At 30.2% G+C, this 17192-nt stretch overlaps 1 protein-coding gene across 3 annotated transcripts; it reads right to left on the minus strand.

The window, feature by feature from the left end:
- Positions 1 to 732: 732 nt before the first annotated feature.
- Positions 733 to 6779, minus strand: LOC108452843 (NADP-dependent malic enzyme-like). Of its 3 annotated transcripts, XM_017750622.2 has the most exons (20): positions 6461 to 6779; positions 5783 to 6069; positions 5157 to 5277; positions 4965 to 5039; positions 4404 to 4555; positions 4194 to 4299; positions 4042 to 4107; positions 3749 to 3844; positions 3581 to 3652; positions 3406 to 3489; positions 3225 to 3323; positions 2596 to 2643; positions 2438 to 2491; positions 2251 to 2349; positions 2058 to 2147; positions 1897 to 1974; positions 1673 to 1747; positions 1496 to 1586; positions 1221 to 1349; positions 733 to 1127 (listed from the first exon to the last, which is right to left on the minus strand). In XM_017750622.2, exons 1-20 carry the CDS (start codon positions 6488 to 6490, stop codon positions 1039 to 1041), a joined length of 1941 nt encoding a protein of 646 aa, XP_017606111.2. In that variant the 5' UTR covers positions 6491 to 6779; the 3' UTR covers positions 733 to 1038. The 3 variants fall into 3 exon arrangements, with proteins under 3 accessions (XP_017606111.2, XP_052875777.1, XP_052875778.1); XM_053019817.1 differs by lacking the exons at positions 5783 to 6069; positions 6461 to 6779 and adding an exon at positions 5669 to 5751; XM_053019818.1 differs by lacking the exons at positions 5783 to 6069; positions 6461 to 6779 and adding an exon at positions 5583 to 5697.
- Between the last annotated feature and the right edge of the window lie 10413 nt (positions 6780 to 17192).

The following is a 17192-nucleotide window of genomic DNA, read 5'->3' on the forward strand; positions in this document are numbered from 1 at the left end:
TAACGTGAATACCATGTGGCACATTAAGTGTCACCTATTGCACACTTGGGTGATCTCCATTGAACCTTCCCTCTTAATCTTCTACCATAATCAACACACCCTGCCCATCTTTCACCAAAAACCTTAAGCCACCACACCACCTCTTTTGCATCCATTACTAGCAACTTTCAAACCCCATGAATAGAGATAACCGAGATCATAAGGGAGACTAACTTGGTTTACATGAGAGTCTTGGATTTAGTTTTACCTTGGACAATCTGTAATCATTTCTACTTGATAGAATCTTTAGAATAGAAGAATCATTGTGATAGTCAGCCAAATAACTCGAGAGGCATACAGCACCAATTTGACTCTGTGCCTATCGAAGTAATATTGAGGAAACATTTGAGACAACTTTTCTTCCACGTACTTGTACAGAATTTTTCTTCCATTGCGACTTTAATGAAGACCATAAAATAAGAGGTTGGTTTTAAATGGGAACATTAACACTTTGCAATGCACCTATTTTGTGTTTACCAATTTTGACAAAACATTTGAGATAGAATGTTAGCTTTGTGCATTGGTTTTAAATGGGAATAGACACCTTTTTCATATATAAAAAAATGTTTGGCCTCTTAAGGCTTAATAGGCCAAATATTTTACATATACATATTTCCCTTGGTTTCTGCATTAAAAGCTTAAAGAAAAAGACTTGAGTAGATGAGAAATAAAGGGCAAGCAAACTCGCACTGATTCTGACACCTTTCAAGTTTCTATTTCATGTAATGTGAAATATTTTCCAGTCCATAACCACATTTTTTTTCAAAAAAAAAAAATGCTACTTTTGACTTCATTTGATCTAACTACACCACCCACCATTCACCTTCTTACCCACCAAGTACCTTACAAGACAGCAAAGATGAACACGAGGAACAAAACTTCAAGAATGACAAAGATATCAAACAAAAAAGACCAAATACAAGACTTCAAGGAATGGTTAAACTGGGCTTCCTTTTTTTAATAAATAATATGATAAAAGTAGAGGCGTTCTAACTACCTTCACCGGTAGCTTTGGTAGGCAGGATTGTACATGCAGTGCTCAGCATACTTCACAAGATCCTTGGGCTGAGGCTGCCGAGTAGCCAAACCTATGGTACAATGGGATAATTATATCAAAGATTATATAAGATGGAGTTGCATGTTGTCTCATGTTATTGATACGATATAAGATAGAATTTTACCCAGTTCATATGCTTTAGCTGCAACACTGGCTGCAATATGGGCTGAAATCTTTCTGATATTTCTAAATGGTGGGTAAATGAGTCCCTTGTCAAAGTTCTCCTGTGTCACCTGTGCAGCCAAAGCCTCCGCTGCGCTCACAAATGAAGAAGAGGTTTAACAACTTGCAAAAGAACCTAGTCGGCACCACTTTAAACCACCAGATACAAAACAAAATCTGCATGGCTTTAACGGTGATAGCTCGGTTATCCAAAGCATAAGTTAAATGTGAACTTACAGGCTGCCAGAAGCATATCATCATGAACACGAATTGCACCAGACATAATTAAACCCAGACCGAGGCCAGGGAAGATGTATGCATTATTTGCCTGTAGGAGAGAAGTATAACAACTTAAATTAGCCCTCAAATGCAAGATATTACCAAATATGGAGGTCAAACTACTTTATTTACAACCTGCCCAGGAACGAAAACCCTTCCCTTGTATTCTACAGGATCAAATGGGCTTCCACTGGCAAAAATGGCTCGGCCCTGTGAGTGAACAGAAAAGGGAAGAACCATCGTGTGTTACATTGTTAATTGTCATACAAAAGTTTGAATAATATATTTCAGAAATGCTGAACTAACTAAATAGGTTAACTGTTGAGAAATGAGATATAAAAGCTGCATGACTCAATTACCTGACTCCATGTATATGCTTCTTCAGCAGTACATTCAGATTGTGAAGTTGGATTAGAAAGGGAGAATATAATAGGTTTCTGCAAGCAGTCAAATATATAAGGGATGAGTTTGGTTTCATTGTTTCACTTATTTATAAAGAAAATTTTTAGAGATACAGTACTTCATTCAACGCAGCCATTGCCTCAACCACTTCTTTAGTAAATGTCCTTCCTACTCCTGATGTTCCAATCAGCACTGTTGGTTTGATTCCCTGTTAAAATAAGACAAAAGAACAAAGAGTCTAAGAAACACTTGTTTTTTTTCTTTTGGTGAGAGTTGAGTGAGCAAAGGAAGACAAAAGAGAGATTTCAGACATTAACAGCATCGACAAGTTTCTTGATTGGTTCATGATCGTGAGCCCAGGGCTTTTTGAAATGCTGAAGTGAGTCAATACGAGATTTAACAATCAATCCCTGCAAAAAGAGCAAAATGTATACAACATTTAGCCACTAGAATGAACTATCTGCTTTGTATGAAACAGCTAGATTAGATTTTTCCTACCTTGGAGTCCACAAGCGAAATCTTCTTGCGAGCTTCTTCAAGTGGCATGTTTGTCTGCATGTACAATCAAGTATTATTTCCAATGGCTTCATGACAAGATGTACATCTACTATAAAACATAGCATAAAAACTATGATGATTGATTCTAAAAGTAAAACCTGTTTTGAAATTTCAAGAGCTATAAGTTCTGCGATGCCAGTGCCAGCCTGTAGATCACCAAATACAAAGTCAGATACGGCAATAAAATGGCAATGCAAATAGTATAAAAAAAAAAGAGAGAGGCCAATAAGAGAAACTTAAATGGAAACTACAATTCCACTAGATGCAATATACTCTTTAAATAGAGACAGAAATATTTTCACCTTCAACAATTAAGGTTGTAATGGTATTAAACAGAAAGGGTTTGAGAGATGTCCCTGTCCTTCAACTTTTTGAATATAAAAGAAGAGGAAGGGAATATAATTGAACTATTACAGCAAAACTGAAGGAACTTAATAGTAAGTACATAAGAATTTCGATGTCAAATTATAGGAGAGAACACTCAATGTCTTTAACTCAATGTTTTTCTCTTTATTATCCAACTCCGAGCAGGATAATGTTTATCCATTTCACTTCTGTTGTTCACACTTGTCTTAGCTATGCTAATTGTCACCAGATGGGCATGTCTTGCAGGACAAAAACTTGTCCATCTTTTTCTCTTTTCCCTATTAACTAAATGAAAATTACCATGATTGCTCCTGTCATTATAATGAACCAAGACTTTCAACAAGTTATAATAACAGCTCACCTCTCCAGCACCAAGGAATAAAAATCTATGATCAGCCAAGGTTCCACCGACTACTTTTAGTGCAGCAACAAGCCCTGCAAGGACCACAGATGCTGTTCCCTGCAAAAGGGGTAATTTTCCCAGATCATAAATGAGATGTTTAAGCCTAATTGATTTAAGAAAATTAAGATTAAATGGTAACCTGAATATCATCATTGAAAACCAGATGAGTTGTGCCATATTTAGCAAGCAAATCGAAGGCATTGTGGTTTGCAAAATCTTCAAACTGCAAAAACCGTTTAAGATTCAGAAATATAAACAAACATATCATATATTCCAGCCAATATTCCATTCATATCTCGCTCGAGTTAACTTACCTGAATGAGAACTTTTTCCCCATAGTTCTGCTTGACTGCATTCATGAATTCGTGCATAAGTTCGGCATATTCCTAGAGTCAAGAAGAACAGAACCTCTTTAGTATTAAAAACAAAATCTGATTGCCTTCATAACTAAAGCAAAACAAGTGTACTATAAGATTACGTGCCTGCCCAGTAGCTCTCCTTCGCCTAAGCCCTATATAAAATTCATCATTCAGCAATTGCTCATTGTTTGTACCCACATCAATGGTTACAGGCAAGCACTGCAAACAGCAGCTGATGTATCAGCCATAGCATGAGGGAAAATATTGCCAAACATGGTTAACAGTAAGATACAGATCATTATGAGGCTTGTCCGGATTCATAACCTCTTAATAAAAGCAATATGCAAAGGAGCCTTCCATCAGTCCTTTAGTAATAAAGCAAAGGGTAGTAAATACTCATCATTACATATACTTACAGCAGAAGGACGAACTCCTCCTAGTGCAGTGTATAAAGAGAGCTTCCCTATAGGAATTCCCATTCCCTGAAAATATAAATTACCATTAACAAGTCAATAACACATGTGAGAGACAGAGGCAGTTATCATTAGATGTCTCCGAGTATTTATACCTGACAGCCAAGGTCCCCTAGACCCAAAATCCTTTCCCCATCAGTGACGACGATGACTTGAATATCCCTCTGAGGCCAATTTCTCAGAACTTCATGAATCTTCCCCCTGCAAAGGACACAAATCAGTGTAATACAACGGGAAAGAAGCTCAAATTCAAGAATCCAATGCCAGCTATAATCTGAGGAACCAATTCTCTATGTGAAACGTACTTTTCTTTCAAACTGATAAAAAGACCCTGAGGGCGCCTGAAGATGCTCCCATATTTCTGACAAGCTTCACCAACAGTTGGGGTATAGACAACAGGCAGTAACTCCTCAACATTGTCGATCAGAAGTTTGTAGAACAGCCTTTCATTTAACTCCTGAAAATGGAAGTGAAACCGAAATCAATTCAGAAGTGTTAAAGTCATTAACAGCAATTGATAAAAGCATAAAGTATTATTTCTTTCTGAGTACGATAGTCCGAATAAAAATTTTTAGAAACACTTAAAACAGAATAAGATTCGGAACTAATGGCAAGGAGGAAGTAAAGATTGTGAAATTAAATAGAGAAAATAAAAATCATAATTTCAAATTTACATAAACTCACAATAATAGGAGGAAACATAATAGCACCAAGCTACACAAATTGAAACATATTGTTAATATAATACGATGAACTAAAGAGAAATAAAATCATGCCATCGGATGCAGCTACATATTTGACATTCAAGAAACATGCAGCAATAATTCCAGCCAGAAACCACCTACGACTTTAGAGCAAACGGTTACCTGCAAATCCATCATGGCCATGTACTTCTGCAGAGGAACTTGATACTGGCGGATACTACACATCATTTTCTTCACCTGGTGAGTAGTGGTAAAATAGTTCATTAAAAACATAGCAAGGATTAAGTAAAATGAACAGAATTCACTGAATGATTCAAGTGAAGTCAAAAAAGATGTACAAAGAGCGTAGATAACCTGAAGTTCTTGGGAAATAACTGTGGGGGGAAGAAGACCACGCAAGTAATAAGAATCTCTTTCTTTCTCATTAAAGGCGAGTCCTTTGTTGTGGTGAGGATCTCGCAACAACGAATACCCACTGCAGTGCATGAAGAAGAGCTTAGTCTTTGAAAGTCTAATTAATTGGATTTTTGAAATTAGAGTAGTTCAATAAACGTATCATTTATTTCCTAGGAATTTCAATCATATCTAACAACCAACACAAAGACAAAACAACAAATCAAAGATCTGAATTGGTAAAATTATTGTTGGCCACAACATCATGATCTACCATTCAATACAAAACAAAGAGTTCACAACAAGCACATCAAAAGGAAAACCATGAACTTAAACACAAAGAAGAACACCAGAAAATAAAATAAGACCCAACACTTCGAAGATCACCTTCGTATTTAAATGTTAAGACAAAAAAGAATGATTCTAGATCTGTCAAACATATATGAAAAATCTCAAAAACCATCATGTCATACCCAGAAAAAAGAAAGCTCATAATAGAGGTGGGAAAAGCCAAAAAAACAAATAAATAAATAAATAAATATTACACGAGAAAGATATTAGTGAAAAGGAAAGTAATAGAATGTTACCTGGCAACAGAGAGAGACCAAGGGGTGACAAGTTGATCGTCGGAGGCGGCGGCGTCATAGTAGAGGTCGCGGTCTTCGCCGGTAACAGTAGGATTGGGGTCCACATCAGCAACAGAAGAAGTGCCATCTTCTTTTATTTCTTTCAATGAGTTGTTGTTGTTTTCAATCAAAACGCTGCTGTTTCGATCCCTGTTGGGGCCTAAAGCTGTGACTTTGACTGAAGCTGGTGGCAGCTTCTTCAGCTTGTATGAGAAAGGGCTTGATGACCCAGAAATGCCAGTGTTATTCTGTTCCCCCAAAAAAAAAAAAAAAAAAAAAGGTCAGTAACGAAATCAAATAAAAAGCAGAACAGACTTTTAAATATATATATATATATATATATATATTTGTGGTAAATCTGAGATCTTTAATGTCATAAAAGAAAGCCTTAGATGTTGAATATCTTTCAAAGATGTGCAAAACCAGATAGGAGGGAGGAAAAAGGAAATTTTTATTACAGTACAAGCGCTACAAAGGAAAGACCCTGAAAAAGGTAAACTCATGTGATTTTCAAACTAGAAAAATACCAGCGAAAAAAAAAAAGAAACATGAGTTAGAGATATAATAATGATTAAGGTTTAGAAATAAATTATAGGAAATGGGTAGTGAAAATGAGGAATGGGTTGATTAAGAAATTACCAGAAAACAGCTTCTGTGCAAGGAAATCATGGTGAGAGAAAATGTGGGAAGACAAAAGTCTAGAGCTTTTGTTAGTGGAAATCTCTCAATAGAAACAAGCAAAGCAAAGAAAGGAAAGATGGAAAGGAAGAGCGTTTAGAGAGAAAGGAGATGGGTTATATAAAGCTTCCCTTTCCCTTCCTTTTCCCTTCCCTTGCTCTGCTTTCTCTCTCTACCCGCTGATTTTGTATCTATGAGGAAGAGAAGGAGGAATCGTAAAAAACGTGTCCGGTTTTTATCCTTCTCTGCTACCCTCAGCAGACTTTTGGTGACTGCAAATGACAAGTGGGTAGCTGAGTTTGTCCCTCTATTACGAAAGTGCCACCACCGTCCCCTCAAGTGGGACCTACAAAAAGTGTGGGTCCCAACCCAAGCCAACTTCCTGCGAACCTTGTTTAATTGCTGTATGTTTTAGGTGTGTTGAGTTTATGAGTTCGGGTTTGGGTTTTCTGAACAACCAGACACTGGTTGCTTGATTGGTCGTCAACTTGTAACAAAATAAAAATCATAATAATAACAAAATAATTCTTTCTTTTTTTTTTAAGTATTCTTTTGTTTCGGGAGGCGGAATTTTTTCTTAAAAAAAAAAAGAACTATATAATTATGAGGAGAAATTTTGAGATAAAATTAATGAGGATCTGCTTCGAAATATTCTGCATTAGTACATTGAAAACAATTTTTAATCTAGTTTTGCAGCCGTTAGATTAAGAATTCTTCGAGATTTATAGTGAGATTTGTCATGTTATGGTTGAAACATATTTAAAAAGCGCAGGATTCGTTTCATCAAATTTTATGGCCAAGAAAGAGTCTGAGAATGTCTTCTTCATGCAATTGTGTGTGGCAATTTTTCATGTCAATTCCAAGATTTTCGGGAATGTCGTCTTCATGAAATCTTGTCGTCTGTTTATATACGTATTTCTTTTCCTTTTTCTTACCAGTATTTCAATGTTATTGAAATGAAACAGATTAAACATACATATCTAGATTATCTATATTTTGTTATCATGTTTTTAAAATGTGATATTCATTTTAATATATTTGTGTATTTATTTATATTTAATTATAAAAATAACATTAATAAAATATAAATTTAGGAAAGCAGCAGCAGGCATGAGGACAAAGTAAAGTGTAGGGGAGATTTAGGAAAGCAGACATAGTGAGCTCCTCCTCCTCCTTCATTCCCTTTGGTAAAACAAAAATAAAGACATTGGGAGGAAGAAGAAGCCAACTTTCTGAACCACTGTAACATGACAGCCATTTGATTTTTAGTTTCTGGTTCTGGGCCATTTTGTCTGTCGGTTTCTTTATTTCATGTGGCTGATCACTTTTGTCTGACGTGGCTTTTCTAGAGCTAGTTAATTTTTATTTTGAAATGTGTTTTTCAAATTTGCTTTTAAGGAAAATTATTTTTAAAAAGTGTGATAAAAAATACGAAAAAAGTGATTCGTTAATTTTAATAATTTATGTTATTATTAAATATTGTTGTTGAAAGGTTAAAATATTTTTTATATTTTTAATGCTATTTTATAGTTTATATTCAAGATTCATAATTAATATAAATTATTCATAAAATTAACAATAAAGTATTTTTAAAGCTTAAATATAATAATAAAATCACTAATTTTGCAAAATGGTAAATTATTTAATCAATAAAACCAAGTAATTTGGTGTTATGAAAACCAAATAATTGAGAGATCCTCACGCATCATGATTTCATATAATAAAACCAAGTGCTTTGCTGTTTTTATTAATTATATGACTCGGAAATTTCTTAATATCATCCCACGTGCTCTGCATTTTACCTTTACAATATTCTATATATTATATAAAAAGAGAGGAGATTTTAGGAATTAGCAAATATATTTTAGGTAGTATAAAAATAAATAAAGATAATTTAGGTATTAAAATTATGAGTGTTCATAGTTCGGTTAAAATTAAATTAATTAATCGAATCAATTTATTTCGGTTAATTGGTTGATGACTAAATTTAATTAGGTTAAAGGTTGGTTAATGATTTTTAAAATTTTGATTATCGTTAATTTAATTTAAAATCGAATAATTAACTAAATTAAATAATATATAATATATTTTTATATTAGTAATGTATTTTTAACTATTATTCTTTATATTAATCAAAATAAATAATATATATTATAATTTTTGAACTATTAAAGAAAAATGAACATTAGTAATGTATTTTTATATGTTTATACTTGTTTTAATCAAAAGATAAAAACATATAAATTTTAGTTTATACGGTTAAATGACCGAATTAATTGAAATATTTCGATTTGGTTAATGTATTTGAAAAAAAAATTTGATTCAGTCAACAGTTAAAGATTTTTACATTTCAAGTAATTGGTTAGGTTAAAAATCAAGCCGCCCGCTTGAACACCCCTAATTAGAACTTAATTAGTTTATAAAATTTAAATTTTATTACATTTTAGTTTTTATTTAATGTCAATCTTTATCTATATATTATATAAAACCTTAAAGGAGTCTTTAGAAATTAATAGAGGCAATTTTGAAAAATGATAAACAATAATTTAATTTATTAAAAGTAATTTTACTTATACAAAAATTAATTTATTAAAAGTTAAAAGTTTAACAAGTATTCTTTCAGAAAAAAATAATTACATCAATTATAATTTAAAATATAATAAATTTTGGTAAAATTTTAAGAAAAATTTATGTTTTTATAGTGCTTTAATTATCTTTTAATTTTAAATGAGTTGAAATTTAATATTTCAAGATTAAAGTTTATTAATTCTTTTACCTAAATTTTATTTTTATATAAAGATAAAATTTATAATAAAAATAAATTAATCTTTATTTCAATCATTTTATTTTAGATTTCAAATAGATTTCAATCATTACTTGACTGAATAATGATTTTTAATAAAATATTGGATAATAAATTAATTTACTATAGTTTTTGGAAAAATGGAAAAACTTTAAATATTTCAATATAAATAACTATTACTCCTATTTAACTATCCATGCACTTAAAAAAAAAAACTATTCATGTACACCCACAATATATAAAGTGGGATTTTAAATATTTAATTATAAAATAAAATGCAAAAGATTATAGTAATTTAAACATGAAATAAGTAATAAGTGTCGATTGAATTTTAGTTTAATTGGTATAACTATTATTGTCAATATAGGAGGGCGTATGTTTGAGTGCATTAAATTACATTATCTTCCTATTTATGAATTAGAGTGGAACTATTTATGAAATAAAATGCAAAAGATTATAGCTATTTAAACAAGAAATAAATAATAAGTGTCGATTGAGTCTTGATTTAATTGGTTTGACTATTATTATTAATATAGGAGGACGTATATTTGAGTACATTGAAATATATTTTTTTTTTATTTATGAATTAAAAAGGAAGTATAAATAATTGTAAATATTATGTGAAAAAGAAACATACATTCCGCAACACAGATCATACCTGTAATATAATATAAAGCTGGATTGGCTTCTCACGTTCTTTTTATTGTACTAATCATCATCTCTTAGATTCAATCTGAAATTCCAATGAAGCGTGGGCAGTTGAGAATGGATTAATGGAAATCGAACCAGAAATTGTATTAGTCCTAACTCCTAAGGCCATTTATATTACACGTAATAAAGTGGTGAATTTGATCATAACCAATTATATCATTTTGTTTTCCTCACCCCTTGTTTCTTTCTTGGTTACATAAAAAGCTGGGAAAAAGCTAACAGACAAGTGTGTAGGGTTGGTGGCATAGCAATGCCATGTGGTAATCGCATTTAATGGTAGTTGAGGTTTTGGTGTTAGATGACATTCGCCTACATCCCATTATAAAAAATTCTTATTTTACTCGTCTAAAATAATTATTTTGGTCAACCGATGAACTAATAAAACAGTTAAAAATTAGTATAATAATAAATTTAGTATTCAATTTTATATATTAAATTAAATTAATTATAATTTTAAAAAATTAACTTTCAAAATTTATAAATAATGTCAATTTGATCTTAATTTTAAAAATTTTAAAATATATATATATAAAAACATAATATAGTATATTAATGTTAATAATAATATTAATCTAAATAAATTAAAAATCATCTCTCCCCCCTTTCTCTTACCTTTGGTTCTTTAGAATACAACACTCTATCTTAGAGCAATGGGCTCCTTAACTATGTTACACTGTGTCTGAAGAAATGTTCCTCAACTTTGCTAAAGATTAAAAGAAACCCAGAAAAAGTGAATATTTTTTCAAAAGATTTGGTATAAGTAGATATTTTCCATCAAAACACAAGAGGGTTTGAATATAGAAGCACTTACGCTATCAAAAACTCACCCCAAAACAGATTACGCACAAAATCAATCTCGATACCTGTAACCATTTGTATTGTTTTAAGCAAGCCCTGCTGTCAAGGGAATGAAATCCATTGACAAGATGAAAAATAAGTTAGCTGAACGTAACACAAAAAACAATAGGCCGTAGGAACTGCTTTTTCTAATTAATTGATATTCTCCAAGGTAACACACAAAAACAAAAACAAAGGACATTCCATAGCTTTTCGACCTGCAGGTTTTGCCCTAAATGAAAATCTAATCGGTAAAGATTTTAGTATCCTCTTAAGTAAGGTATCGATTATAAAATTTGTTAATGAAAAGTCTCTATTTAAAATTTGGATTTAATTGGTTACTCATAGGAAAACGTCTGTTTTCTTTGAATCCAGTTAAGACTAGGCAGGCTATCCAATCCTTTATAATAGTCCACGGAAAGGTGAAATTTGGTTGTCCTACCTTTTAACACACTATTTTTTTGATCCAATGGAGTTATAGTGGAATATTTGACGGAGTATGTTAGCATGTATATGATATACAAGGGGCAATGTATATTTTAGCTTCCTAATTTGTATTTTGTTAGTAGTTAATTTATATAAAGTATTATTTTTAAATTATTTTAAAGGTAAATTATAAAAATAGTTATTTTTGTTTTCCTCAAATTACATTTTAGTCACTTATGTTTGAAATATTATGTTTTAGTCACTTACGTTATCGTTTTGTTACGAAATAGTCATTTTGCCGTTAAGCTCCATTATCTCCCTAACGGCAATTCTACATGACAATCGAAATGGATTTTGAATGCCAACTTGGATGTCCAATTGGGATGAGAATAGTTTTTCAATCAAAATGGAAAAGAAAATTAAAAGAAAAAGGAGATGAATGGTTTTTCTTTTCCAATCAAGGTTAATTAATTTAAAATTTTCAATTAATTAAATTTATTTAATTAAAAACATATTCTCGTCCCAATTGGATATGCAAGTTGGCATTTAAAACCCATATGGACTGCCACATAGGATTGATGTTAAGGAGGTAACGGAGCTTAACAGCAGAGTGACCACTTCGTAACAAAACGATAACGTAAGTGACTGAAACATAACATTTCAAATATAAGTAACTCAAATATAAATTGAGGTAAACAAAAGTGACTATTTTTTATAATTTGCCCTTATTTTAAATTCAATGATCAAATAGCTTAATTAATTGCAATTTTAACCTTCAAGGGCTAAATTAAGTGTAAAAATAATATAGGGGATTAATTAGTTTTTTTTTTTTTAAATTCTGGTGCTTTAAAACTTATTAGGCTAACCCTTTTTTTGGAGTTGGCTCACAAGTATAGATCATTAAATTGCATGTTTTTAAAAATAAATTTTTTTTGAAAACAAATATATTAATTCAAATTTGTGATGAATAGCAAATAATAGAAAAAATTGAATATTCATAGTAAATTTCATAATATAAAGATTAATAATTGTAAAATAATAATGCATTCTAAACAACAATAGTAGTAAAACCGTTGGTGAAAATACTATTATACCGTTTATAAGATATGGAAAAATTACAAATATGATCACTCGGATAATCCAATGGAATACAAGTAATTAGTGTAGATGCTCCCTGCTTTAAAGTTGACACGTGGGCTTTATTTTTAATGGGGAGGAATGGGAAGTAGGAAAGAAAGAGATAAGGGAAGAAGGGAGAAAAAAGAAAGGTGTTTATTGTGTATTTTATATAGATATTTGTACCTAGAATGACTGGAAAAGTAGAAACAAGACCAGATATAATTTGATCATTATGAGCAAATCCAAAATCTTTGTATATAGAGCCAATCATTAGTTCCTAACCGTGGGGCGAATGAAATCCTATACATAAATCTGTTAATAAAAGAATAGAAAAAGCTTTTATTGTGTCGCTTAAATTATATAGGAATTCTTGAGGCAGTTATAGATGCTATAACAAAACTTTGTAAGAAAATATCTCGTGAAATCTATGAAGATCGAATTAGATCTCAACAGGGGGATTGGTGTTTTACTACCAATCACAAGTTTTGTCTTGTACGCAGTACTCGTACTGGAAATTATAATCAAGGATTGCTCTATCCATCCGATGTAAAGACGGTTTTCAGTGCTGGTTATCCAGTTACAAAAGCGACCCCATAGGCTTTCGCTTTCGCGTCTCTCTAAAATTGCAGTCATGGTAAAATCTTGGTTTATTTAATCATCAGGGACTCCTAAGCGCACAAATTATCTAGAACTAGATAATTGAAGGCTTGTTATTCAACAGTATAACATGACTACTATCGGAGTGAAACAAGGGATCTAAAGAAGAGCAAAGCTAGACTATATTAGTAACAAGTAAATCCTTTGTATGTAAAAAATCTCGATATATTTTTGGGATAAAGGTGAATCGCAAGGCCTAAGACGACCCATAAAGCACTTGATCACGATCAACTTTGTACACCTACTTGGGTAGTAATTCGCGGTCTAATTAGACAACATCTTGCTCCGAACATAGGAGTTGCTAAGAGTAAAATTCGGGAAAAAGGGCCGATTGTATGGGAAACACTGCAAGAAGTTATGCGAGGACATCTGTATTCTTGAATAGGCGCCTACTCTGCATAGATTAGGTATACTGAGCATTCCAACCTATTTTAGTGGAAGGACGTGCTATTTGTTTACATCCATTAGTTTGTAAGGGATTCAATGCAGACTTTGATGGGGATCAAATGGCAGTTCATGTAACATGTTTAAATGATAAAGTTTGGTATATTATATCATTCACAATTTTGTAGTTAAAATTAAATTACATAAAGGTTTATTTTTTCATAGTTTTAACATTTTGTTTTTGTTGCATTTCATTTCATTAGAAATGAGGTGATTTTTTTTTGTCAAAGCAAATGTGGTGAGTGATACTGATTGATTTTTTATATACATTATTAGTATCTTTCCTTAAAATTTATCTTAACTTTAGTCTTTGTAATCAATAAAATATAATTAATAATATATTAATAAACATTATTATATTTTATAAATTTATTTAATAAAACTTTTTTACTTCCAATTAATTAGTAAATTAAAAAAAGAAAATTGCCAGCGTAAGTGGGTTTTCACTCTAGTGATTTATAAATAGAAGTAACGTTAATAGGAGGGTTTTTTTTTAAGTAATCTAATTTTTTTATTAAATACTTTTAAAATTGAACGTTGATAATGACAATGAATCTCTAATAAAGAGAAAAAGAACACGCATAATTTTATGTTGAAACCCTTTAGGGAAAAAATAATTATGGGTAAAAGAGAAGAAAATTCATTATGCCGAAATTTGAATGATATAAGAGGAGTGTAGACTACGTCTATTTATAGGTTTGTAAAACCATATTCTAATCAAAGTCAAATAGAAGTAATGTAGTAAAATTAAAACACCTTATTCTCGTAAATCCCCCTATCTTGCCACTTATATTTTATTTTAACAGGAATTTGGGTCAAATAACTTCTAACAATTACGCAAATGATCCAATTTAAAAATCATATACGTAAATGGCCCTATTTCTATAGTGATTATCGGCGGCTTCCCATCATCAGCCAATGATTGCATTTAAAAGAAAAATAGTTTTTTAGTGGTGCCGCTTGACAAATTGACAACACTGGACTGAAGTATGATTATAAAAAACGTTCAAGGACCTGGTGAAGTAATTACGCTTTTTAGATTGACTGAAAAAAGATTTGCAGTCTAACCGTATGGCCGCACCAAATTAAATACTTTTCAACTTTTGGTCTATTCGCATGTTAACTCTGTCCCTACTTGAAATTAAATTTAAACAGTCCTTAAAAATATAAGAATAACAACAATACACTCTTCTCATTTTTTTGTCTTTTAAAAATAATAAACTTAAAAATTGTATAAAATTATTATTTAAATTACCCAAATATATCTCTCAATTTTTTTCAAGTTTATCTAAATTCAAATATGCTAGGAATGAATTGAAAATGTTTAAATTTAAATAAATTTATGGAATTTTTTGGAATATATTTGGGTAATTAAATAATAATTATATATATTTAAAATTATTATTTTAAAAATAAAAAAATGAGAAGGGTTTATTTTTGTTATTCTTATATTTTTTAAGGGTTGTTTAAATTTAATTTCAAAAGGGGACAAATCTAACATGTAAATAGATCAAAAGTTGAAAAGAATATAATTTGGTGCCCTTTTTTCAATAAATCTAAAAAAGGTAATTGCTTCATCAAGTCTCTAAATGTTTTATATAATCACACTTCAGTCTAGTACTGTCAATTTATCAAATGGCAGCACTAAAAACTATTTTTTTTAAAAATGTAATTATTGGCCAATGATGAGAGGTCGGTGCCTCCGATATGTCAAGCGGCACCAACAAACACGATAAAAATCGAGTCATTTATGTGCATGATTTTTAAATCAAGTCATTTTCATAATTAATAAAAACCCCTTAATAGTAGCTAACAAAATTATAAAAAGAATGTTAAAATACTATTTGATTGATAGCAGAGGAATAAATTATTAATTATGAAGCATAAATTTTATGATATCAAAATGGAATTATATTCTTTTAAGTTTTGTAAGATAATATTTAGAAGGGTAATTCATTAAACTGAATGTTCTATATTAAAAAAATTAATATCTTAAACCATAATTTCCAACTTATATGTAACATCGTAATACATAATAACATTTTATAATCAATTAATAAAAATAAAAGTAGTAATAAATAATGTATAATACGAGTGAAAATATAATGCATAAAATAATAAATGATATATAACATAAAACTGATAATTATAAATTATATAATTTTATATAACTTATAAATTAAATAAAAAATAAATATCATAATGTTTATAATATGTAATTGAAAATTATAGTTTTATTGATATCACGCTTTAGATATTCATAAATTAAAATTTTATATTGATGTAATATAACACTGATTTTGTTATTTCTAATGTTTGTGGCGTTGTAGTGTGTTGACAACAATAAAAGCAAGCAAAATAGGGTGATGGGTAGAAAGTGGTGGAAGATGAAACGCGTGGGCAATTGCAGAGGAAACGGTGGTGGACCATGCAGCCTTGGGACAGCGGCAAGTAGCCAAACTTTTTTGCCTTTTTAGGGCTAATGACTGGTGGCCGGTGGCTGATGTGGATGTAGCGACGTAAATTTTTTTTTGCTTTTCGGTCGCTAATTGAAGAAATTTATTGAAAATTTGAAAATCGACTTTTGATTTTATTAAAAGGGGAGTCGCCACCGATCTTTTTTCTAGGTGTAATCGGACACCTAATAAATTATTTTTTTTTGAAAAGAAAATTTATTTGAACAAAATGAAGGCCAAATTTGGGTCTACGCAAAAATCCAGAGAAAAATAGGGTTAAGTCGGTTCATATTTGGAAGGTATTAGCACCCGCGACGCCCAAAATTGGTATCTTGTTAAACACGTTGTCTTTAATTTCAAAGAACGAATTCAATTTAATGGTTACTCATGATCCAATTAAAAAATGATAATTTTTAGTTTTCGATTTTTTTAGAAAGGGTGTCATGTTTTTAACATGAATCGACGAATTTCACCCAACATAGCGATGAAATCGATGACTTAATGTTAAATCGGTACATTGCCTTATTTTTAAATTAATTAAAACATGAGAAAAATATTCCTAAAGTGAGAAATTAAAAAGAGATAAACGACATAAAAAATGATATCATTAATGAAAATATTAACATGAAATACTAGAATATTAGAATAACAATAATAATGATATTTACAATAAAAATAAAAACAAATCACGTACTAATAATAGAATTAAAAAATGATATATTTGGTAATAATAATATAAAATAATAATATGTACACAATATATATATAAGTTAATAATGGTAATGATAATAATAAAAGAATATAAAAATATAACTTAATAATATTAAAAAAATAATAGGTAATAATAGTAAAAGGGTAAACATATATAATAAACACAATATTAAAAATAATACTATAAATATAAACGACATACATATAATGAAAACACACAATAATATTAATATTGATAATGATAGCAATAATAATACTAATATAATAAATGTAACATTGATAATAATATAATAATGATAGTATGAATAATATATAAAAATAATAATAATGATATAATAATAACAATATTAAAATACAAAAGCCACTATAATAAAAATGTTAAAATAAAGTAATAAAACATTACTACACATATATATATACACGCACATAAAATATACACTAACATAATAATAATTATAATAATACTAGCAATAATAATAATTAGTAATAATAATATATATACAACATGGTATTTAAAAAAAATATATAT

This window comes from Gossypium arboreum, chromosome 10, assembly GCF_025698485.1.
Source record: "Gossypium arboreum isolate Shixiya-1 chromosome 10, ASM2569848v2, whole genome shotgun sequence".
NCBI classification, from domain to species: domain Eukaryota; kingdom Viridiplantae; phylum Streptophyta; class Magnoliopsida; order Malvales; family Malvaceae; genus Gossypium; species Gossypium arboreum.